Genomic DNA, 24,947 nt, shown 5'->3' with positions numbered 1-24,947 from the left:
GATTTTCTTGTGAAAGTTTGATTCATGAGGTCAAAGGTCAAAGGTCAAAAGGTCAAGTAAAAATATTAAAACTTCACCTTTTTTCTCTGTACCTTGGAAATTGTTCAAGGTCTTTTCATGGAACATACATGTACTGACTGGCAGTGATTATCTAGAGAATTTATGGTTCATGGGGTCAAAGGTCAGGGGTCAAAGGTCAAGGGCAACACTTTAAAATTTTACTGAATATTTCCCTCCTGTTTATGCAATACCAGCAGGATTATTGTTATTTTTTTTTTACACTAGGTGTATGCATGTTTAACCTAATAGAGATTCTCTGGGAAGTTTTTTTTCTTTTGTTTTTGCCTCAAAGGTCAAAAGGTCAAAGATCAAGTGAAAGTGCTGAACTACGTTTTTCCTCCATATCTAGGAAGTGGCTCAAGTTATCTTGAAACGTACTACATATTTATGCATCTTCTGCCTGCCTGCTTTATGCATCTTCTGCCTGCTTCTGCTTTTTAGCATTCCTCCCATTTCCAACATTTTCGTATACTTACAAGTTTTCTGTAAACTTATCCTTTACTTTGTATAATGAAATTTATGTAAGTACACGTACTGTATTCAATTTGTGTAATATATTTATATGTTTTTGTTGGAAATGAAAAATAAATGAATGAAAAAAAGTGAAAATGACAGTGATTAGCTTATGAATTTTAGGGTCAAAGGCCAGATGAAAATGGTAACAATTTACTATTCAATACAGAAATTGCACTTTTTCTCCATACCTTGAACATTTCTCAATGCATAAACGTATGAATGGGTCAAAGTCAAGTTAAAGTCCGTAAATCCCAAATACATGCTCTCCTATTTATCCAATTAAACCTAGGTCAAGGAAGGTGAGCATTCATGACAAACTTGTCATTTTAACATTTTGCCAATTTTGTGAAAATGTAATCACACATTGTCCACATGTACTATTTAGACCTATTAGGAGAATCATGCATTATGGCGGAGGCATGCCACTCGCCATAGCGACATTTCTAGTTGCACACTTGGTCTTTGATCTCAAGAGTGACTATGTCTTGATAAAGGTATAGAGACATTAAACCCCAGAAAAGGCAAATGAAGGTGGTCTGGATGACAATAAAACTAATCTCATATCCATTCAAAAATCAAGTAAGTTTTGTAATTATGTTAAGTTTTGATGAACTTTCTTCACAAAATAGACATGATTGACATACATGCAGTGCATGGGTCTGCAAAGGTAGCCTAGTAATGTACTGGAATTTACGGTGAGCCCCGAAAAAAATTCAAGTCAAAATCTAACGGTCAATAAAAATGTACTAAATGTTACCTTCCACTTTCAATACTTTATGGGAGTTTCTAAAATGATACTATCTTCAACATACTACTGTATTTATACAACTCTTCATTTAAGGCATGCAAATGGGATTCCCTACCTTTAAATGCTACTGTCCTGAATGTCAAGTCCAAGAATATGTTGAAATCAACACTTGCATTTTTTTTTAAAGAAGCATGTTATCATGGTGACTTACATTGGCCTATTACATTCAATTACTCAATATCCTGCATGTTTGATTGTATGTAAACCTCAAAGCTAATTTTCTGGAATTGTGTTTATATGTTTGTTAGCTTAGGTATCATTTTCGTGGCAGATTTTGATCCCAATGTGTTGTGACAAATTATGTATCATTGGATGGTTTCCATGGAGTCTGGCAGATCTAATGATATCAAAACCTGTATGTATCAATTTTCAGCAACTGTATTGAGGTTTTCATGGTGGGAAGCAGTGTTATAATTGGGGTTAGAATGTAGCCTTAGGTTAAGGCTAAGTCTAGCCTCATGTACCACGAATTAATGTATTACCGAAGATGCACATTAGTTGAGGAAGTGGCAATTCAGCTGAATATCAGGCTACTTTGAAGTGTATGTAAGGAAAGTGTTTGATGGCAATGTGTGTGTATGTATGTGCATGTGTGCATGCATGTGTGTGTGTGCATTTGTGTCTGTGTCTCTGTCAGTGTCTGTGTCTGTGTCTGTGTTTGTGTTTGCGCCTGATTTTCTGCAATGTCTGTGTTTAAGATGTTTTTTTGATATTATCATTGTGGGAAAGTTGCCAGTAATCAACATGTCTACAAGTTGTATAAAACCAACCAAAATTTTTTTTCAACTTTCACATAATGATGTTTGTGATGGTTTTTCTGGATCAGTGGTGATGGGTGTTTACTAATGTAATGTATTCCACAGTAATATGTTAAATTCAATGTGAGGATTTTGACCAGTGGCCAGTTGCATAAAACTTACCGTTGAATTTCAATGGTAACTACCGTCAAAATTAGGCGTCACAGCCAATCAGCATCAAGGATTATAAGCGTTACCACTAATTTGAAGACTTACCGCTAGAAAGGAGCGGTAAGTCCAGCGGTAAGGGTTTTATGCAACAGGGCACAGGTGATCTCTTATGAACTGTAGAACCATGCCAGCTCTTTACACCTCTGATGTTTTCCCTGAAAGTATTACTCTTGTTAGATAAACAAGATAGAATGTTATAACATGAATAACATTGGGTGAAGATTGAACTGTTCTTTTGTATTCCTCCGCCACTCCGCCACTTTATTCAGACTTCGGGAATTTGTGATGATGCATGCAAAGGAAACAAGCCAAATAGCTCTATCACACACACACACACACACACACACACACACACAAATCCAACTTAATAAATTGTTGATGGTTTTGCAAGCTCTGTTTGATAGCCAACTGTATGTTTTCCATCTGAAGAGGGCTGCATACCTCTACAGAGTTCATAATAACAAGCATTGAGTCATTGAACTGTACATGTCTTTCAAGTATTGTTAAATGGTGTGATCTTTCTCCATTGGCTGGTTCAATCAAGTAGCATACTGTACACATGAATGTATGCCATTTATGCATGCATAAAATTTGCTATATATGAATGACTGTAGATCTGACACTGTAACAGAATGGCTGATCACATTTATATATTCATATATTATATATATAGTGCATGAGGCTGAATGCACTATAACAATATAAGCACCGACAAATTCTGAATTTCCCCCGAAGGCCAGTTGTATTCAATGAGGCCGCAGGCCGAATTGAATATAATTGCCTGAGGGCAAATTCAGAATTTGGAGGTGCTTGGTACGTGTTATAGTGCAATAAGATGTCATGCACTATGTGTTATATAAAATGGCATACATACCCAGGCAAGATAAATTGAAAAAATACGAAAGCCTAGATCATTTAAGACTCTAGGGCCTACACGTGTCTGTAGACAAGCAATAATACCATTTTCTTTGAACCTGTGTAGACAAAATCCTGCCGTGTTAGGGTCTACGTGGTTATATCTAACGATTTCTAGGCCCTACGATAGATTAGGTCTAGGGGCCCTGGCCTAACGTTATTCTACTAGATCATGTCTACGTCACTTACGAGCGACAGAGCTAACGTTAGTTAACACTTGACCCTACAATAGGTCTACCATGGATCTAACAGTAACACGCTAGACGCCCTAAGTTTACTTACTGCACTGTGGGTCCAGGACCAGGACTAGATGATGTTTTGTAGGATTAGGGATCTACTGGATTTAAACACAAGGCTCGTGCCAGGCATCATTGAAGTCACCATTGCTGCACAAGTGGATTCCGAGAGTGTGTTGTAAATGTCGTAGTAAAAGTTCATAGCGTAGCGTAATCAAAGAGCGCTTAGCGTATACCGTACACACGCTACCCATTTCCACGGCGCACTTCCGCGTAGAATGTACGGAGAAAGCGGCACAAATCTTGGGTTGACTTGCTCAATATCCGTCGGATTGATTCCTTTTCAGAACAGTAGGAGTCCAAAATTTGTAGGGCGTATTTGATGGCATCCTTTGTGTCCTTATTGTCTAAGATACTGTTTATATAGATCAGTCTCTGTAAAAGTAGCGAACCTCTTCATTTCAGCTTCCATGTTTGAATCTACCGCTGATAGTTTAGTCCCACACAGATAAGTTGCTGGCATAGCCAGCGAGAATCGAGAATAACGATAATATCGAGCAAAGCATATCGCGGTTGTGGCGCAATCGCGTCGATGAGGTGCGGGATTCAGTACTCGATGATTAAAATGAGGGAGCAAAAACCGATATCAAATCGATAGTGGGTTATCGTCTGCAATCGTTATATTTTACGTGCACTATAACTTTTGTCATGCACTGCCAGCCTGTATCATAAGTATGTATGCTATTTTATATAATAATATATATATTCACATACATTGTATATATTCATATATTCATATATTCATATATTCATATATTCATATATTCATATATTCATATATTCATATATTCATATAATCATATATTCATATATGTAGTATGGACCTGTTGATCATTTGTGATTATTTGTAATTATTTGTAATTATACAGTTACAGACAAGCCTGATTTCCCATAGACCATGTACAAAGTACAGCCGGGCCAAAGGCGGGGCCTAAGGCCGGACCCAAGGCCACGGGCCTTAGCCCGGAACCAGGGGCCCAGAGCCCAAGTGGGCCCAGGCCCAGGGGCCCATAGCCCAAGTGGGCCCAGGCCCAGGGGCCCATAGCCCAAGTGGGCCCAGGCCCAGGGGGCCCCGGTGGCCCAGGGGCCCGGGCCGAGGCCAGGAGCCTAAGTGCTGGCCCAAGGCAGGGGGCCCAGCCAGGGGCCACCAGACTAGACCACTGAGAGTACCAGTCATGACTTGCTGTGATAATGATGTGACAGGCCTGTGCATACACATATTATGTAGATACACTGTACAGGGCTTGCATATTATGTAAATACACTGTACACTAACTATACACAGTCATGACTTGCTGTGATAATGATGTGACAGGCCTGTGCATACACATATTATGTAAATACACTGTACACTAACTATACACAGCCCAGTCGCTGTATAAATCGCGACAGGGCTGTACCTGAGCAGCCCACAACACAGAGCAAACACAAAGCAAATTTTACAATTGCATTTAGTTTTGATACTTGACATCATTTTTTTGTCACCTCAAACGCATCAAAGACAATCTTTATTAATGAGACTTCATACTGTACCTGTTTTCCTGGGGTTATTTGTGGGAATTCTGTGATCTGGGTACTATTCGCAAATCTAACAACATGTGAAAATATCAACTCCTGATCATGTAACGTGCATGTGTACATTTCTGTGTTCACTGCTGTATTCCATGAACATGAATTCAACAACTACTGTTATATCCTGTAATATGAGCTGCCAGGACAAAACTCACATACGCTCTGATTCTGTATAGCAATCACTTTCAAAGCAATGTATTGATACATTTCTGCCAGCTAAAAATTCTTAAATGTTGGTTCACCCATGTGAACGGGTGCAGAAACTGAAGCCTAGGTGGTGGGTTAAGCAGAATTGCTGCTGTCCTTGCAGTCCCACTCATATGTTTTCATGTTAGTCTAATGCTAGTTTGTGGCAATAAGAGAGTGTGCCAAGCAGTTTGCCAAGCAGGGATTCAGCTGGATGTCGAAAGTGATTAGCCATTCTGATACTTGAATTTAACAATACCATTTAACAATTCCATACCACCTAAAACCCCAACCCTATCAAATTCTTTAGAATTTCTGCTATCAAAACAATGATTGGATAATCTGCAGACAAAGTAGATTTTTTCTGTCACAAATCTGCTGTTCCTGTGTTATTACCTCCGCCAAGGGGGAAGGTTATGTTTTCGTGACCGTTGGTTTGTTTGTTTGTTTGTTTGTTTGTTAGTTAGTTAGTTAGTTAGTTAGTTTGTCTGTGTGCAAAATAACTCAAAAAGTAGGTAACGAATTTGGATGAAACTTCAGGAAAGGTTTAGATTGATACAAGTAACAGATGATCAAATTTTGGTAGTGATCTGAGAATTTTGGAGGAATTTATGAAGGATTTTTGATATTTTGGCAGGTAGGGTCAATGAACTTGGGAGTTCAGGCTGCGCGTATTTGAGGTTTGCATGCGCGCACTAAAGTGCGTGCTCTAGTTTCTGCTAGGGCGAGGCGCGCCATGCAGCTGAGGGTTTATGACGTAACAAAGGTTTCTATGTTGGGAAATTGGGTGACTTTCAGCTCACAATGCTATAAGTATGTATGGGTGGAAATCACTTCTATGGAAGAACAAGATCAGTGGTGGAAATGAGCTGCATGCTTGGCGGAGGTCTGCGCTCTCAGAGTGCTTCTGTAGTTTTGAATGTCTTCCTCTGTGAAAAATGTGAAATCAATGAAAGGTAAAAATATGGTACCTGGTATACAAATATTCAATGTTTATGAGTGCGACGGTTCCGAATATTACATGAGCGTGCAAGTTTAACCGTTCTATTCAACGACGCGAAGCGGAGTTGAATAGAACGGTTAAACTTGTACCGAATGTAATATTCGGTACCGTCGCACGAATGATAAACATTGAATATTTGTTTTATACAACACATGATATCGAAATATTTAGGCATGGCCTACAGTTTGGACAAAAAATAGATGTTTTAACCCTAAATAGGTAGATCGAGAACTACGTATGCGAAAGCCTACGCCTAACGTTAGGCCAACTAGCGTACTGCCACTGGCTCGATCTCTGGTAGGCCCCCTAGGTCTTGAAAAAGGTCTAACTAAACCCTATATAGCTAGGTCTAGAGAGTTTGCTTACCTCTATTTAAAGCATACTGTATTTTGATCACTTTCTTAGTATTTGCTGCTGCATTTCACTCATGATTAGCAATGCGCTGAGATCCTCATCAGAGACGAGAACAAAGCTCGGGTGAAAAGAGGTAGGTCTACGTAGCCATGATAACGTAGTGGCGGCATGGCCGTGCGACGTGCGTAGGTGACCGGTGGTGGTATCATATACATAAACAGTTGTTGCGTGCTGGCGCAGCGCAAACCCTGCGGGTGCGCGTATGCATCAATGCCAGCTAGCTGTACGATACACAAGTTCAGTGTGTCCTAGGGTCTATTGCACTGCCGCCGGCTCGCTTGTACCGTTCAATAGTCGACTATTGCACTGCCATTGAGTGTGAGCGTTGGATAGCCGATTCCTCTGAATGTCATGTGACCAGCATTTATCCAATCAGATGGCAAGATTCCATACATGTGTTGTATAATAAATATTAATAGCTGTGCACATTATTCACACATGTACTATACAATGTAAGACAGTAGCATATATTCACTCATAAAAAAAACACTGATACATGTAAAGGAGTTAAAGAATCAGCAGACATAGTTTTACAAGATGTATTGCAGAGTTCAATTAGTATTAGTATTAGTAGTAGTATTAGTAGTAGTAGTAATAGTAGTAGTAGTAGTAGTAGTAATAGTAGTAGAAGTAGCAATGATGATAATAATGATAATAGTGGCTACTTGTATAGCGCACAGGTCCGCTTTTTAGTGCTCATGGCGCTTCATAAATGAAAAGATAGATATAACACATGTTCAAACATGACAACAGAGAAGAAAATGGCAAACAACAACAAACACATACCAGATAAAGAATACAATTGTTCCGAACATTATAGACTGCAATTATAGTCCTCAGTGTGAGAGGAATAGGTAAAGTTTTGAAGTTTGGATTTGAATGTTTCTGTAGATGACAATAATAGCTGTACACACAGAGAAAATGTTCCAGTTAAAGAGGAACGTAGTCATACGAAGTGTATGTATTTCACATTTTTCAGTATTTTCAATCTTTCATATCCATATGCAATGGGCATAATGGACTCATTTGCATATCATTTGCATAGTATGCTATCATGGGGTGTGAAAGTATGCTGAGTGTTGACATATAGGTCATCCACTCATTGTATCCCCCGAACAGAGTTCGGAGGATACTATGGATTTGGCCTCGTTGCGCCACGTCCGCCGCAGAGATTTTCTTGTGAGCACTCTACTGGCTGCAGTTCTTCTTAGATCATCTTCAAATTTGGCATGAAGGTGTGTTATGGTAAAACGAAGACGCCTATTGTTTTTGGTGATGGTACCCTCACTTGTTCCGTCTTTATACATGAAAAAGTAAATTTAACAGGGTCTGTTTGTGTGTGCGATGCTGGCCTTGCTTCGTGACCAATTTTTTTTATGCCTCCGCCAACGAAGTGGCCGGAGGCATTATGTTTTCGGGTCGTCCGTCCGTCCGTACATACGTCAGTCCCATTTTGTTTTTGTCGATATCTCAAGAACCGTGTGGTGGTTTTACATCAAACTTGGTGTGAGGTTGTATCCTGGGGGGATAATACTTTGTTTGGATTTTAGGGTCACGGGGTCTAAGGTCAAAGGTCACAGGTTATTTTGTGACAAAAAAGGATGAAAATTCATGTTTTTCTCCATATCTCGCAAATGGTTCAAGGTATCTTCATGGAACTTAGTATATATGCTTGTTCCAATGGGCAGTGATTATCTAGGGAAGTTGGGGGTCATGGTTCAAAGGTCGGGGTCAAAGGTCAAGGTCAACTCCTCAAAATATCACTACTTTCCTTATATTTATGCAATGCCTGAAGTTTTTTTATTTTTTTTTTAACTTGATGTATGCATGTATTACCCGATATATATTCTGTGGGAAATTTCTTGCCTAAAGGTCAAAGGTCAAAAGGTCAAAGGTCAAGTGAAAGTGTTGAATTGCACTTTTTCCTCCATATCTCAAAAGTAACTCAAGGTATCATCATGAAACTTACATATTTATGCATGTTCAGCCTAACAGTGATTCTCTTTGGAACTGTGAGGTCAAAGGTCAAAGGCCAGGTTTAGATAATGCTATTTTCCCTTTTGATACTGAAATTATACTTTTTCTCAATACCTTGAAAATTACTCAATGCATAAACTTATAAAAGGGTCAGAAGTCAAGTAAAAATCATCAGTTTCCCAAATACCTGCACTCTGACATTTTTAATCATTCATCCAATTGAACCTAGTTCTAGGAAAGTGAACATTCAGCACATTTGTGGCAAACCTGTCATTTTAATATTTTGCCAATTGTGTGAAACTGTCATCACACATTGTCAAGACATTGTACTATAGACCTATTAGGAGAACCATGCATTATGGCGGAGGCATATCAGTTGCCGTAGCGATATATCTAGTTTGGAATTTGAATTTTGTAATTTCATTCTGGAAAAATCATGAATATTCAGTGGTATATTATGCACATGCTATTTTGGTGTGAGATGTTTAGTGGAAAGTGATATGTGTTTCCTTTCCATCTGTTCCTCTTCTGACTTCAAATATATGAAAATGTTATTGATCGCTGAGAAATGGGAATTTTAAAGTAATCGTGATTCCATTTTGTCCTTTATTTCTTTCCAGAGCAACAAGCCTTCTGTCTGCTATTGGTTTGTCGGGTATCGGTGAAAAACTGAACATATTTTCAAGCAGCCGGTCAGGATCCAAGTCCCGATCAGCAGCCAGTTCAGTAGCCAATAATGCCCGACAACTTGAGCGGCAGGGGTCCATGGACAGAGAGAAAATCAACAATATTAGCAGTACTAGCACCTCGCAGCCCCAAAAATTAGGCAGCAGGTCGACTGCCGGTCAGGCAACGTACTCGTCGCACGACCGGAAAGGGGCGCGTAGCAAGCGAACCCTCCCGCCCGACTTTGAGAATAACTTGGAGTCGGTGTCACACAGCAAACACAATGAATATAGCAATGGTAGAGTAGTGAGCAGTGAATTGGTGGACGAAAGTCACGCCAGCACGCCAACAGACTACGACATTTCTTACCGAAAGCTCCACACCCGCGGCAGAGGCAAGTCAAGAGAGTACACTGCGGGGAGAGACGACGCCGAGAGACACAAAGTTCATAGGTCAGAGGTCAAGGACCTTGACAGAGACGAAATTTCATCAACGACAACCGAAGAATCCAATGCAGAGTCAGAGTATTCAGAGAAGAGCAACAGACAAGTGAGCCCCCCCCCTCTTTTTAAAGGACAAGTTCACCTTCATTAACATAAGGATTGAGAGAATGTAGCAATATTAGTAGAACACATCATTGAAAGTTTGAGGAAAATCGGACAATCCGTTCAAAAGTTATGAATTTTTGAAGTATCTGCGTAGTCACTGCCTGGATGAGAAAACTACTACAGTGTATGATGTCACATGCGTACAACAATATAAGGAAAATATAAAGAGACTTTCACAAAATTTCATCTTCTGAAAAAAGTACACAATCCCTTGACTCGTTACTGACATATGTTATGGGTAATATTATTCCCATTGCTTTTAGAAAGAGGCAAGTCAAGTGCTCTTCTATTATGCGAAAAAAGTGAAAATATGTTGAATTTTCTTTACATTTTCTTTATACTGTTGTACTCATATGACATCACGAGCCTTAGTAGTCTACTCATCCAGTTGTTCCAACACAAAAACTTTAAAAATTCATAACTTTTGCATCGATTGTCCAATTTTCCTCAAACTTTCACTGATGTGTTCTACTAATATTGCTGCATTCTCTCAATCCTTATGTTTATGAAGGTGAACTCGTCCTTTAACTCCTTCTCTTACCAGCCATCCTTACTGATGTTAATGTCTGTGTGCTTTAAAGCACATTTGATATCTCATGTCAACAGAGCGCATCTACTGCCATTTTAAATGATGAATAGATCCGGAAAGGCAGCAGGCTCGTTTACATGTGTATATATCAACTCAAATAGGAACAGATCTGAACTGAGGGAATGACTGATTTGTAGTGAAATTCCATGAAATGTACGAATTTAGACTATCATGATAAGGGTGATGCTGAAGAACATTTCTTCAGCATATGTTACTGTGATAAGTTACTGCTGAAGTTACTGCTGAAGAACATTTCTCTTCTCAGATATGTGTGAAATCAAGTCATTTAAAAGTAACAAGAGTCAGTCAGGTGAAAAAAAAGTCATGACGTCTTTGACAAAGACAATTTAATAGTTTTAACTGATGTGATAATATGGGGTTGAACCTCATCAAATGCTGGTTACCTGCCTTGTCTTGCAGTATGTTGACGACGACGCCAGCCTGAGTGAGTCGGGCGTGTCCACGGCCCCGGTAGAAGACCAGGAGGCCGAGACGCAGCGCCTCCCATCCCAACGGTTCCACAATGTGAAGAGCAAGAGCAAGGTGCGCAAGAGCTCCTCCAAGACTGGCACCAAGTCACCCTTCAACGGCGATGTCTGCAGACCAAGGTTAGGACAAGCAGATTCCTAAGAGATGTTTGGTGGCAGATGGCAGTCATGGAAAAGAAAAATATTAATTGATTCCATGTATCTTATCTAGTAACCTGTTCTTTGAAGTGAGTGATAGATAGCTGTCTCTGTATAGCAGAAGGACTGAGATATTAAAATTATGTTTGAATGTCGTGATTCAGCTTCATATCTGGAAACTGAAAGATAGCATTAATTGGATTTAATTTTTTCATACATTTTTATGCAATGCACTGCACATTGCGATGTACATACTGCTGCATCCACTTTGGGCTGCTACTTCTGGAATGGGAGTCGTGGTAAAATCATGACTTGAAAACCAGCCAATGAAAATATTCTTGTTTTCTTTTGATGCTGCAGCACTTACGAACTACCGTACAGTACACCCTTGGAGAGAGGACGTCGCCATGACAACAACGAGAAAGAGCCAACCTCGCCACATTCTATTGCAGCCAAGATTGTTAAGGCCACCAAGAAGCACATGAAAACACCAAAGGGTAAGCAAGGCTTCCTTAGCCCTCACAACCGGATTTCTACCTAGTAGTTTATCATGATGAATTACAGAAATGCTAGGTTCTTATTTATGGGTTTTTGTTTTATTTTCTTTTTAAGAAATGGAAAACTGTGGCAACAAATGTTACTTTCTTGCCATAACTTCAGCCAGGAACGTCTAATAATAGAGTCATTTTGGAAGAAGAGAAGTTGCTGATTGAAATGGGTGGAAAATCCTAGATCAATATCGAATATCCCTGACATTCAGCTGAAAATGTAATTTACTGCCCAAAGATTCTGCAAAGTAAATGCAGTGTTGCTTTTATTTGTTTTGAGACATAGGAATGTAGAAGGAAATATTTCCATGGTGCTGAGAAGGCAAAAGGTCAATCTGTGAGTTCATCGTACAAGATCAGTGAGCTTCATCAAAGTGCAAATGGAGGGTCGTATACTTGTGGGAGATGTAGTGAATGCCTGACAAAGTGATGCATCTGGGATCAGTGGGCCCTGCAATCGAATTGTCCATATTTATACCTCTTTGCAAATCAGTTATTTAGCTGAGCGTGAAAAATTATACTACCACAAATTTGTTTACTTTTACAGTAGTCACTTTATATGCTATGTCATTTTGGTGATACACTGAGCGGCAGGAGCAGAAAAGAGTTAACATTCCTATGCTCTTTGATCATTGCAGTTGTTAAGCAACCGGACAGTGATGCTACCAGCACTACAAGCAGCGAACCTGACAAGGACTCCCCCCTCCCACTGTGGGACCAGGCCAAGCCCATCCCATCTGGCCCCGCCCACCAACGCCCCACGGCCCAGACCCAGCAACCCTCGGCAGCTGCCGGTCAGGCCGCCTCCCTGCGCTCTGGCCCGGTCGGTGGCACCACCACGCGGCCCATCAGCTACAGCAGCGCGGTGTCTGGCTCGGTCATTGGGGAAGGGGAATCTTCGCCTACCGTGACAACCAACGTTCCAGTGACTCCACCGGCTACTCTCGCCACAGTCAACAACGCTGCCAAGCCCAAATTGGCGAAGCAGCTGTCGGCACCTGAGAAGTCTGCATTCAGTACTGTTGGCGAGAGTGCATCTCACCCTGGTAAGACTCTCTGATGCAACTCCCCAACTATTTTGCTATTCAGTTTCAACGTTTGTTTGCAGTTTGCTCGTATATGAACATTTCTGCAAGATCAACACTGAAAGCTGCAGATATCCAAGGCATGTTGTGATGTCTAGAGACCCACAATTAGTGTAGCATCATTCATCAGTCTTGTAATTGTTGCTGAAATTAGTTATTCTCTGGTTGTTCTTGTTTTCTTTTGTTTGTTTTTCTAGAAATCTAAAGCACGTGAGTTACTGCCTACAGGAAAGAAACTCTTGAATCAATGTGTATGTACCTTTCATCATGTGGAGCACAATGCTGTCAAGATTGCGTTTCCAACCCTTGGTTCACTCTTTGTTTATATGTTTTGCTGCATTTATCAGGGACCATTGGCACCAAGCAGAGCCAGACCAAGAGTGGCAAGCTGCGCTCCGCCGTGCTGCCCAACCGGTCCTCTCTCTGGGGGCCGGCGGGAGTGGAGGCTAGCGGCAGCAGCTCAGACACCAACAGTGGATCATCTGCCGGACCGGCCAGGTAAGAGCAAACTTAGCTCTTTTACATGTGTGTGCTTGCCATTATCTACATATGTGACCCTGCATCATAAAACCAACAAGAAGTCGCCAGACATGGATTTTTAGTTAAGGGCAGATTCTGAAAGAGCAAACTCTAAGCTTTAAAATGATGTATAACTCAGTTCAAATGGACTCTCCTAACCTATCTAAGTATTGGAAAGAAAACAGATACTCTGGAAAAGTGTGAACTGAGAAATGAGGCTCTGAAGTACAGGGGTCTATTCAAGCGATTAATCTTTACCAAGCTGTGCTAGCTGTACGATGAATGGGACACAAAACAGGTTGTAAACCATCGGAGCATAACAATGAAGGGATTATCAGATTAAAGGAGTCGTATAGTTTTGGTTGAGACCTAATTTCAGGTTTTTAATTTTTTTTTTTTTTTGTGAGATAATGAGGAACCTCTTATGAAATATGAAAAAGCATGGATGTTTCAGTCATTCCAAACCCGATTTTCATCAAATAAACTTTGAATTCCTTTTAAAATGGTATGCTCTGTAGTATATAATAAGTGCTTTCTTGGTATCCCGCAAAAAGTTGGAAGCCCAATTCTCATCTCCACCAATACTGTACTATCTCTTTAAGATGAAATTAAGCATGCTTTATCAGCACATTCCATGATTAATGCCAACTTTCAAAGCGGTAGCATTTTCCTCTTGAAAGTTATGAGAGTTGAAAGTGAAGATTTGTGCAAAGGATTTTTAAGAAATGAATAGGGGCCTCTAAGACATACCTGATCTCACTACTCTACCAAAAAGGGTTGTAGAAAAACCGCTGAAAACGCACGTTTCCATTTATTTTATGATTCCAAACTTCGAAATACTGTAGAAGAAGAATAGTTCTTTCAGAAAATATGAAAAACTCAAGATTGACTTTGTTGACCCATTTCACTTTTTAAAAGTCCTTACGTAGGATGAACTGGTGCGACTTTTTGTTGGTTTTGTGATGGAAGGTCACATATATTTAAGGACAGGATTGGGGGAGGAAGGGATGTGTTATCCTGGCAAAATGGATGGAGATGACTTCATTCAAACTGCAGGTATTACAGCGAAAGTGTTGTTCAGTGCACCAGAAATGTTGTCAACAGACATGCTGACTGTCTAGCTGTGCATGGATGTTGTTACCGCTTAGCAGATTGGTCGCCAGATGGATGGCTTCTCTATGATGTGATTACATGAGTATTAGATCAAAGATTGCTGTTGCCCAGAAATACTGGAGATGTGTAAGACGCAGGAGTGTGTAGCAAAGATGAGAATCGTAATGTTCATATGGAGTGCTAAAGAAAGAAAATTATGTTGTTTTTTTTTGGAGAATCAGAAGGGTGTGACCACTGTGTACAGTCTCCACGATGTACCTTCTTTCATTCGACTATTGACAATGCTCAATATACAAGGTGTATATATTCTCAATAATGGGATGTATGTGTATATGAGTAAATTACTATCTCTTCCATTGTATATTTCAGTTGTTGATTTTGCCATCATAGTATGCTTGTACACATAGAAACAAAGAAACTATTTTTCTAGACCTATCACAAACATTTTCCTTGTGGTTCTCTCCCAAACTCAGTCCCAGTTTCTTTGGATCTGGCATCAACAAGCTGGACCAAGGTTCTGGACTGCCCAAGGCCAAGAAACGAACCATGCCGAATGCGTCACATTTCCCATTTGGTGGAGGTAAGCGTGAGGAAATAAGTACACCCATTGTAAAGTGATTTGTAAATGGACTGTGTGATGCATAGAAGATTCTGTTTATATGGTTGATGCTGAATGAGAACAGATGGTAATCAGATAGTTTGGTATTTTGTTTATGTTTATATATTTCGGACTACAACAGTTACTTGAGATTTATGTTAGATGAACTGCACAAATCTCTGTTGTGTAGTCAGAGTTAGAGCCCAGATCTTTACAGTGAAGCAATATTTTAATAATTTTTGCAATGAAATACTGGTAATTCAGGGCCCTGTTTTATGAAGAGTTATAAGTGATTATAAAGTTGATTTCTGTCATAAGTCTATGGCAGCCTGTGTGGTTAGGGAAATTATAATCGATTATATCTTTTGATAAGACGGGGCCCTGGTGTACGAGGAAGCCTCTATTAGCCTATTCACAGTTGTGATTTGGACTGCATATTGTGTAAGGTCAAACATGAATGAGAAACACACACACTTTGAAATGCTCCATATTCCATGGGATGATATGACCAGTTAGAAAGAGCCAGGCATGTGAGACAGTGAAGATAGTCTGCCTGTTAGAAGACCGTTTAACTTTTATGCTCTTCTACGTTCTTTTGCCGTGCAGGAGAACCCATGGCATCCTCCCTTTGGATACCGCACCCCACTCCCCCCGTGTCTGCACCCCCTGGACTGCCCCCACTGGCACCCCCATCCAGCCAAGGTAAAAGCTATTGTAAGGGCTCAAGCCATTTTACTCCCTCAAATGGGAACCCCCTCCCATATGTATTTCTCTAAATCATCTGTTGTGTTCTTGTTTTTTTTGCATCTTCGTTATGCTCTAGAAATATTGTCTCTTGATTTAGGGTGCACTTTGTACAATATTGCTTATTTTCAGATTGTTATGATAATCAAAGTGGTAAAATACGCTTTGTCAATTGAACAGTAAATTTCTAGTAAAAGTTTGTGATTGACAGCTGTGTAAGGTTGGTGATATCATACAAACTGATGCCAAATATTCTCAGTAGTGAACAGACATCTCTCTTATTTTTTAGCATTATTGTTTTTATAAAGTGGATACCCATGTATTGTGAAGTTTACCAGAAATCTCTTATTTTTTAGTATTATTGTTTTTGTATTTTGTAAAGTGGATATCCATGTATTGTGAAGTTTACTAGAAAGAGAGAGAGAGACCACACAAAATAAAAATAACAATTCCATGATTTACCTATAAATGGAATTGTTTTTTCTTTGTTCAGAATGATATGAATGTGTGCAGGACCAATTTGTCAGATGAAGCTACTTTGATTTTTTTTTTTTCCCTGGGGGGGGGGGGGGGGGGGGTTGATGGAGTGGAGTGTTGAAGGAGAAAAAAAAAGTGATATTATATAGTTGATATGCTGTATATTGATATCCCTGAGGTGCTGCATTATGTAAAATGGACTGCCTGAAGGTGATGGTATCTTCAATAAAAGTATCTAAAATCTTTTGATGTTTGTATTGATTCCAGCACCGGGTAATGACTGACTGGGCTTTGGGGTAATAATATCTACATGAAGGTATCTGAAATCGTTGACTTTTGTGTTGGTATTTCTAGCACCAGGCACTGACTGGCTTGGCTTTGGGGTGAGCCGTGCCCCGATAGGGAGCAGTATGTGGGAGACCAATCCCACCAGTCCACCGGCATCCAGTGCGACCTCCTGGTCCACCAATACCGGCTCTCCTCATCACACTCACACGGTAGGCAGGCAGTTTCCGAAAACCTTTTGTAGTGATGGTGATGGGTGACATAGTAGTGATGACACCATGGAGGATGGTGGTGGTGATAACAGTAGGGAAACTTGGTAGATGTAACACTGTTGCCTTCGTGGGTTTTTCGACCGTGATGCTTGTTAGTGATTGATGATGGCTGTGGCAATGACGACGATGATGCTAGGGTGATGAATTTGTTTAATTGCTGGCATTTTAATGACGGAAGTGATGTTGATTTTGGTGATGATGATAATGATAATGACAGTGATGGTGATGGTGATTGTAGAAAGTAAAAAAGTAGAATGCAATGCAAGAAGATTGAGACTGATATTACAGCAGTGACAAAGATGATGTGATATACAAGAAGTGGGTTGATAAGCAGTTGAAAAATAATGATGGAGATGGTGATTAATATGACCATGAAGGAAAAGAAGTATCATCACACCTACCATCCTTCTGCGGTTGTAACTATGGAACAAGTATTCTTTTTATTGCCAGAATGAATAGGACTCTCATAACAGTGCCTGCAATGCCAACTTTGAAACTGGCATTCCACTGTACAAGCAAAATTTAATGTCATGGTGAAAGGGAGTAAGTCGGTCATCCTTTTTTTTTTTGACCATATGCACAGGACTTCAACCTGTGGTCGAGTTCCCTGCCCCAGAGAGACAACTCCTGGCATGGACCCGGCCCCACCACCCTGTTTGACAACTCCATCTGGAGCAGCCCATCTGACACCAGTGGCGGCTCCCTGCTTGAAACAAGCGGAGTTCTATCCGGCTCAGACCAAGAGGTGAGAAAAGGCCTATATACACAGAGATGCCAACTGGACTCAGTTTCATAAAGCTGTTCGTAAAGTTATGCATGACTTTACAAATGACTTAGATATGGCAAGCTAAGTGGGTTTCCTACTCATTGCTAATTTTGATAGCTAAAGTTGAAATTTGCAGACGATAATGAGTATTCTTATAGTGCATGTTAACAGACGTTTTTAGTAGAAAGTGCATTTTTGCCCCAATGTAGATGAAATACTGACATACAAGTCATACTATGTAAAAATGTAAAGATATAAAAATAGGCCCACATATTTGGCACTTCATATTCCAGTCATTCATAAAGTTATGTGTAACTTTACAAACAGCTTTATGAGACACGGTCCTGTTACTTTTTTTTTTTTTTTTTTTTTGCAGTGATTTATACTTCACATCTTTCTTTGTTGCTGGTTTGTTTTTCGGTGGTTTTTTTTTTTTTTTTTTGCCAAAAATACTGTCTGTTTCATGGGAAATATTGTTTTCCTAAGTTGTATTTTGACACATGTTTATTGCAGGAAAGGTAAAAATACTGCTTTTCCACGAAAAATGTACTTTTTCAGCCCATAGAATACTGCAGTGCTGTTTACTAAGTTGGCAACCCTGAAAACAGTCTTTTTTCGCAAGGTTCATACCTCGCCTTGCGTATAATGAGAATGAAAAGACATCAAACAAATATGTACATAGATATTCATGCATACCTTCAGTAGGCACTTGTATTTGTGACTTCCAAATTTTGTAGTGCTAGTGAAAATTGCTTGTAACCCCAATTTCATTGTTATTTCCTTTTTGATATTTTGTCTTCTCATCCAGGCAACTCCACGACCTTTTGACCCCTTTCGGAGCGGCATCTGGGGGCCCCCTCGTCAGGGGGCGGCACCCAATCCCTGGAATGACATTAATGGATCAGACAAGTAGATAAGAGCATTAAGACTGATGATGTGTAGACAAAGCCTTCTCTCCCATTTTGTTTTGGCCGCCTTCTCTTCCATGTTTCCTCATATATTCCCTTTACTCTCTCTGTCCGTCTTATCTCTTGTTTCTCAGTCTGAGTGTCCACCGTATTTTCCCCTCTCTTTCCATTCACTGGTCATTGTTATAAGGCTGTGGTGTGGATGTGTCTGTAGACCTACGTCATTTTCTTCCTTTGCTTTTGTATATCTAATGTCTGCGGCATTTTTCTCCATCTTTTCGCTCTCTTCGTGCAGCACTCCAAATTTTGCATGCTCACTTGCAACGGACGACCGTATTATATGGTTTCATGCCTTGTAGGGCAACAAGTGATCATTCTGTTACACTGTGCTGGTAAAAAATTCACTAAAAGAATTAAATCCAAGTGATTCAACAAAGAAATCAGGATTATGAATTATCAGTGGTACAGTGGTGAAAATTTCACTCAGAGAATTAAACCCAAGTGGTTCGACGAAGAAAGCAGGATTATGAATTATCAATGGTACAATGGAGTTGTTGACTGGGAAATCATGTGCGCACAAGCGACTTGTGGAAAGAATTTAATTTTTATTTTTGTTTTCAGTCAAGCTACATTCTGATTTTTGGTAACCAAATGCTAGACCTTCTTTTGATAGTTTTTTGGGGAAAAAAAATGCTGCACCTGTCCTTTTTCTTTGTGTCTTGTTCATGTTTAACCCTAACTAGGCCGGGCTATTTAGATAGATGATAGAGCGGGGGGGGGGGGGGGCCTCCAGATCTCGGAACCGCGCACCCGGGCATCGCAAATTTGGTGTCAAAAGATGCGGGAGACTCGAAAGAAAAAAGTCATGAAACATCGCGGCGATAGCTTTTCATGATAGCGATACATTGCGCGGAATGTCTTGGCACCCCCCCCCCCCCCCCCCCCCGGCCTAGTTAGGGTTAAGAGAGCATTTCTTTCTATCATACCATACCCTTGTTTGCAGCCCGTTTGTCTTATCCATCATTCACACCACTCTTTCTCCCCTTTCCCTTTTACTCCTCATGATCTGAAATTGATATTCTACTTTTAAAAGAAAACCTGATGAATATATTCCTTTTCTTTCATGTTCATCTTTTGTTTTGTCTATATCCACAAACACAGACACCCCGCCTGAAATTCTGATTTCTCCCTTTCCTCTTTTCCTCCCTTCCTTCTTCCCCGTATCCCTTATACTCAACCTTCGTCTTTCCCTCACTATCATTATCTTTCTTCCCCTCCCTATCCCCTCCCCTCCCTCTCCCATCCCTCTCCTCTACCTCTCCCCTCCCCTCCCCTCCCCCTTCCCCTCCCACTTTCTTTTCCCTCCCTCTCCCCTCCCTCTCCCCTCCCTCTCCCATCCCTCTCCCCTGCCTGTCCCCTCCATCTCCCCTCCCTGTTCCTTCCCTCTCTCCCCTCCCTCCCTCTTCCCTCCCCTTCCCCTCCATCTACTTTTTCCTCACTGCCCCTCCCTCTCCCCTCCCCTCCCTCTCTCCTCTACCTCTCCCCTCCCTCTCCCCTCCCTCTATCCCTCCCTCTCCCCTCCCTTCCCCTCCCTCTCCCCTCCCTCTCCCCTCCCTCTCCCCTCCCTCTCCCCTCCCTCTCCCCTCCCTCTCCCCTCCCTCTCCCCTCCCTCTCCCCTCCCTCTCCCCTCCCTCTCCCCTCCCTCTCCCCTCCCTCTCCCCTCCCTCTCCCCTCCCTCTCCCCTCCTTCTCCCCTCCCTTTCCCCTCCCTCTCCCCCTCCTCCTCTTCCTCTCCCCTCCATCCTTTAATCCATCTCCTCTATAGCCATATTTTTCCGCTCTGTTTTCTTTTGTTTGTTTGTTTCCATCTCTATCCCCTTGACTCTATCACCATCCTTGAATCATTGTCAGAGTGCATTGCCAATTCTTTCCTCTTCCCATCTCCCCTTCTCTATGTCTTTGATTTCCTGTTGCCTTTTTTTTTCTCACCAGTGTGTCTGGCTCAGATTATCTGTTGTGTTTACTGAACTTCTCTTTGTGATGTCACCATAGGTTCCAGCAAGTACATCTCAGTGTTAAGTGTGTATGTGAAGCACCAAAAATTTCAAATGAATTCAATTTCAAATGAAACTTATCCAGTCTCAGTTGGCTGATTCATTTGTCTCTGTTGTAAGAGTATGAAAAAAACAAAACAACCTTCAGCCTTTTCAGTAAATAAATCTCATTTGTGGTTTAGTATTGACTCCTCAAGCTAGATATGTGCAATTAAGAATAACTTTGCTGTAGATTCTGCCAAGATGTCGTGGACAATTTACAAAACTGAAGAGTTTTGATGGGTGGTTATCTGACAATTATCTTGCAATGTGGTATCTTTTATTCACCATAAAGAATGCCAAAGCTCAATGTACTTCATTGCTGGCTTGTAGAAGATGAGTGACTAAGGAAAAGTGTATGCCAACATGGTATACCATATATATTTTTTTTTCCTGCACTGTTGAATTGTTGAGTATTTGCTTATTAACTACTTTCTGTGATCACCAAGTTGTCTCCTTGGGCCTCTGTTGCCATATGGACTCCTAATGGCTTAAATTATTTATTTTTATATTTATTTAAAAAAAAAGAGGATGCTGGAGAACAAGGGAACATGGAACATCAGAGTTATAGAACACAGCAAGACTTAATCAATGTTCATGAAGGAATAAAGATCACAATGGGTGTGTTCATGAAGTTCTGTCAGTTTGTACATAATGTGGGGGAGGGGGGGGGGGGAGATTTGTAAGACTGAATTTTTCTACACCTGACAATCCTCAGAATTAGTATCCTAGAACCACTGCAGATCAGTTGCCCAAGCCGTGTGTCTCGGGCATGTGCTTCCGTTACATGTGCACTATTTAGTTCATTGAAGGCTTCAGCCCTTGTTCCCAAATTACTGAATGGTTTTGAAGTGCAGAGGAGCTCTTTTAACCCATTCCCTACGGGAACCTGGCGGCCTGTGTATTAAATCTATGGGGATTTCAGAATCCGGCATGGAACAGGTTAAGTCCAACAGTTGATTAATCCCTTTACCCGAGACTACTGACAAATTGTGGTTGCAATGTTAGATTGAATAGGTAGGCCAAAAGACATCTTCCGTTGAGATGTAGATAAGGATGCTACAGGCCTGCAGGAGAAAAATCAAGAGAAGTCGCTGACGTAAATGTTTTTCTGACATCAGAGACCATCTAGAAATTGAAAATTGCGGGATATTAGGAGGGTTTTAGGTAAAAGGTATTTTGCAGATGTGACAGCCTTTCTAGTTAAATTGCTTAGTTGATTTACCACTTCATTCGATCATCTCTTCAGCAATAACATATCATCTTCTTGACGTCAAATTTGTGTGATTTTTTTTTTTCTTTTAATTTTAGCTGAGAGTTATTTCTATTGTACTTGCGATTTGGCTATGCATTGTGTGCAGCCTTGCATCTGTGTCGGCCTCTTTGTCTCGCTAATTCTTCCTTCGCGTTTTCTGTTTCAAGCTCTTTCAAATTCTGTCTTCTCGAAGTGCGTCAGCCATTTTGGGTTTTCTTCTCGTCAAACCAATCCATTTCAAAAGGCATTGATGCATGTGATGTTGAGGTGTATATACTTCCATTATTTTAATGCAACCATCCTATTTTTTTTTTTTTCTGCCGATGGCCCATAATGTGCTTCACTACCAAGTAATGTGTCATCGGTGTGTGTACAGTGCGTGTTGTTTCATTGAGATGTACTTGCTGAAAATGGGAGAGAAACGGCGGTCTATGTAACATCACAGTTAAGCGTGTGTAGCTATTAAGGAATGTGAGACGTGCGCAGCGGCGGATGGTATATGTCATTGTTAAAGAGACATGTCAAATATGCCAATAATATATACCATGGCTTATGTTAGTGGTTGTTTCATTGTTTAATCTATGGTCTGGTTTCATCATGGTGATGGATGAAAGCGATGCTTAGGGATCTGAGAAATTGTGAAAGCGTACTTTAAAGAATTCCTGCACCTAGTGAAATCATCTGGACATAAGGAAAGGGTTTTTTTTTTTCTTTTTTTTTTTCTTGAGTAGACTAGCAGAGATTATTGACTCAAAGTGTTGTGACGTTCAACTTAACGATTTAAACCATCCTACCTTTTCAGCACTCACATTGGTTTGATTTTATAAATGGATTCTACATTTTTACAGTCTTTCTGCTCTTTTCTTTTTGCGACGAAGAAGTAAAAAGCTGGTATGTAGAAGACGAAAAGGTTTATGTGTGGAACGGAGATTACAATTGTAAAGGGTATTTGCTGTGTATTTAAAGGTCAAAAGACTGTGGGTTTGCCTCTCTTTGTGCACCGATTATTGAGGTAATGTTGTAAGAGTATACAACAGAAGAAGACTTCTTGGTGACATAGTGTCATGTTGCATCATCGGATGTGTTCAAAGCATTTTTGAGCACCGCGTTTTATTTTCTCCAACTGTTTTGGTTGGAAGTGGCACAGTCTGTTTCTCTCTCTCTCTCTCGCTCCTGTACTCTGCGACGACAAGCAACGCAATCAAAACGCTTTTTAGATGGCGTTCCTCTCCACTAAACGATGGAATGAAAAGACTTCAGACATTTTCCTATGCAACTATGTTGAGCTTTGCTATGACAAAGTTAATCTACCATTGTTCAGCACCATTTTACACTGGAAAACGATATTACCACGTTTGAAAAGAATAAAAGAAGAAGGAAAGGACCACTCTTGCTGTTTTCAAATAAAAAAAAAAGCTGGAAAAATTATGGTGGTGTTGTGGCACCATATTTAAGGGGCATGTGACTTGAGGAAAAAAATACGATAAAGTCTGCCTTTGCTGCCACTTGCCATTGTGTGGGTTTAAAGTCAGCATTTTTTGTTACAGCAGAGAAATCTCTTTCTACCTTTCTCTGGTTCAATAAAATAACAAAACATATTACATGACAAATATTGATGTATTTCTCTCTTCTTTCTGGGTGTTCCTGCGTGTGTCATACTTGCCAACTAGTAAGATTTTATCAGATTCAGTAAGATTTTTTACATTAAAAGTAGCAAAATCAGATTTTCTGTCAGAGAAATCAGATTTTTAAAAAATATTTAGATATACCTTTCATGTGTATTTTCGGGGGATTTGACCGAAAGTAAGATTTTTAACTTCAGTTTGCATATAAAATAAGATTTTTGCAATCCACGAGTAAGATATTTCATCTTGAAATGTTGGCAGGTATGGTGTGTGTGTTTGTGTTTGTGTGTGCACGTGTGGTGTTCATGTATATGTGTGTGCATGCATGTTAAAAAGATGGTAAAGTTTTGGTTGAGATGGGGATTCAGATTTTAACTTTTTGCTAGATAATTAGAAACCATGTGTGTGGAATATTAAAGAGGATGCAAGTCTAAGAGGATCAAAAGGTTATTTGATGACAATGGGTTTTGTAATGGCTGAGATATCCAAAAACAACGTGGATCCACTTTTTTTTTTTTGATATGTCAGCCGTTTCAAAACCAATTTTCATCAAGAGAATTTGGACTTCCTCTTAAAATTGTATGCTCTTTATTATTTCATAAAAGTGGTTTCTGATTATGTCACAAAAAGTTCAAACCTGAACTCCCATCTCGCCAAACTATACAACCCCATTAAGTTTGAATTGTTCTTAAGAATTTCAAGATGATACAAGTGATATGAGCTCACAATATGCATCATAGACATGACTCCTAAGGTTTGAAAGGAATAAAACCCAAATATGTGTGGATTGAAGGAATGCAGCAATATAAGTGGAACACATCAGCACAGTGTGAGGAAAACCTTTTTAAAATTTAGGAATTTTTAAAGTTTTGGTGGAGCCAACACTGGATGAGAACTACTACAAAGCTTTATGATGTCATGAATTGACATTATGAAAATTTTAAAGAAATTCAATATATTTTCACTTTTCCAACATAATGACAGAGCAAGGGACTTACCTCTCGCAAAAAGCAGTGGGAATGATATGATATTACCCTTAATATGTGTCAATAACAAGTCCCGGGAATGATTATAAATTTTTATTTAAAAAAAAGAAGGAATTTTGTGGAATTCTGCTTTATAGCTCTATTATATTGTTAAACATATATTATGAAGTCACAAACTGTAGTATCCGGCAGTAGCTGCACTGAAACTTTACAAATTCAAAACTTTTTTAATTTATTTTCTGGTTTTCCCCAAACCAAGCTGATGTGGTCTACTAATAGTGCTGTGTTCACTCCATCCACATGTTTATTTTGATTTCATTTACCGTCTAAGAATATTGATTAACCTAGCAAAGTTGCTACATATTAACTGCCCCACCCCCACTCTCATTAGTTCATTTTCACCATACAACTTCACACATCAGGGTCCTGTTTTATGAAGAGTTAAAATTGATTATATAGTTGATTTCAAC

General features: G+C 40.0%; 1 protein-coding gene across 1 annotated transcript in view; it reads left to right on the top strand.

Moving 5' to 3' along the window:
- Positions 1 to 18,984, top strand: part of LOC140234579 (transmembrane protein 131-like) — a 96,161-nt gene extending 77,177 nt beyond the window's left edge. Inside the window, exons 27-36 of the mRNA XM_072314600.1 lie at positions 9,336 to 9,930; positions 10,999 to 11,186; positions 11,565 to 11,701; positions 12,391 to 12,798; positions 13,185 to 13,335; positions 14,943 to 15,049; positions 15,674 to 15,769; positions 16,643 to 16,785; positions 17,429 to 17,590; positions 18,420 to 18,984. Of these exons, the coding sequence (XP_072170701.1) occupies positions 9,336 to 9,930; positions 10,999 to 11,186; positions 11,565 to 11,701; positions 12,391 to 12,798; positions 13,185 to 13,335; positions 14,943 to 15,049; positions 15,674 to 15,769; positions 16,643 to 16,785; positions 17,429 to 17,590; positions 18,420 to 18,524 (2,092 nt within the window). The 3' untranslated portion in view covers positions 18,525 to 18,984. The remainder of the gene's footprint in view (positions 1 to 9,335; positions 9,931 to 10,998; positions 11,187 to 11,564; positions 11,702 to 12,390; positions 12,799 to 13,184; positions 13,336 to 14,942; positions 15,050 to 15,673; positions 15,770 to 16,642; positions 16,786 to 17,428; positions 17,591 to 18,419) is intronic.
- Positions 18,985 to 24,947: the final 5,963 nt, after the last annotated feature.

The sequence above is a fragment of the Diadema setosum genome, chromosome 11 (genome assembly GCF_964275005.1).
Source record: "Diadema setosum chromosome 11, eeDiaSeto1, whole genome shotgun sequence".
In the NCBI taxonomy this organism is placed as follows: domain Eukaryota; kingdom Metazoa; phylum Echinodermata; class Echinoidea; order Diadematoida; family Diadematidae; genus Diadema; species Diadema setosum.
Note: the sequence above shows the minus strand (reverse complement) of the source record. Positions and strands in the feature narration are given on the sequence as shown.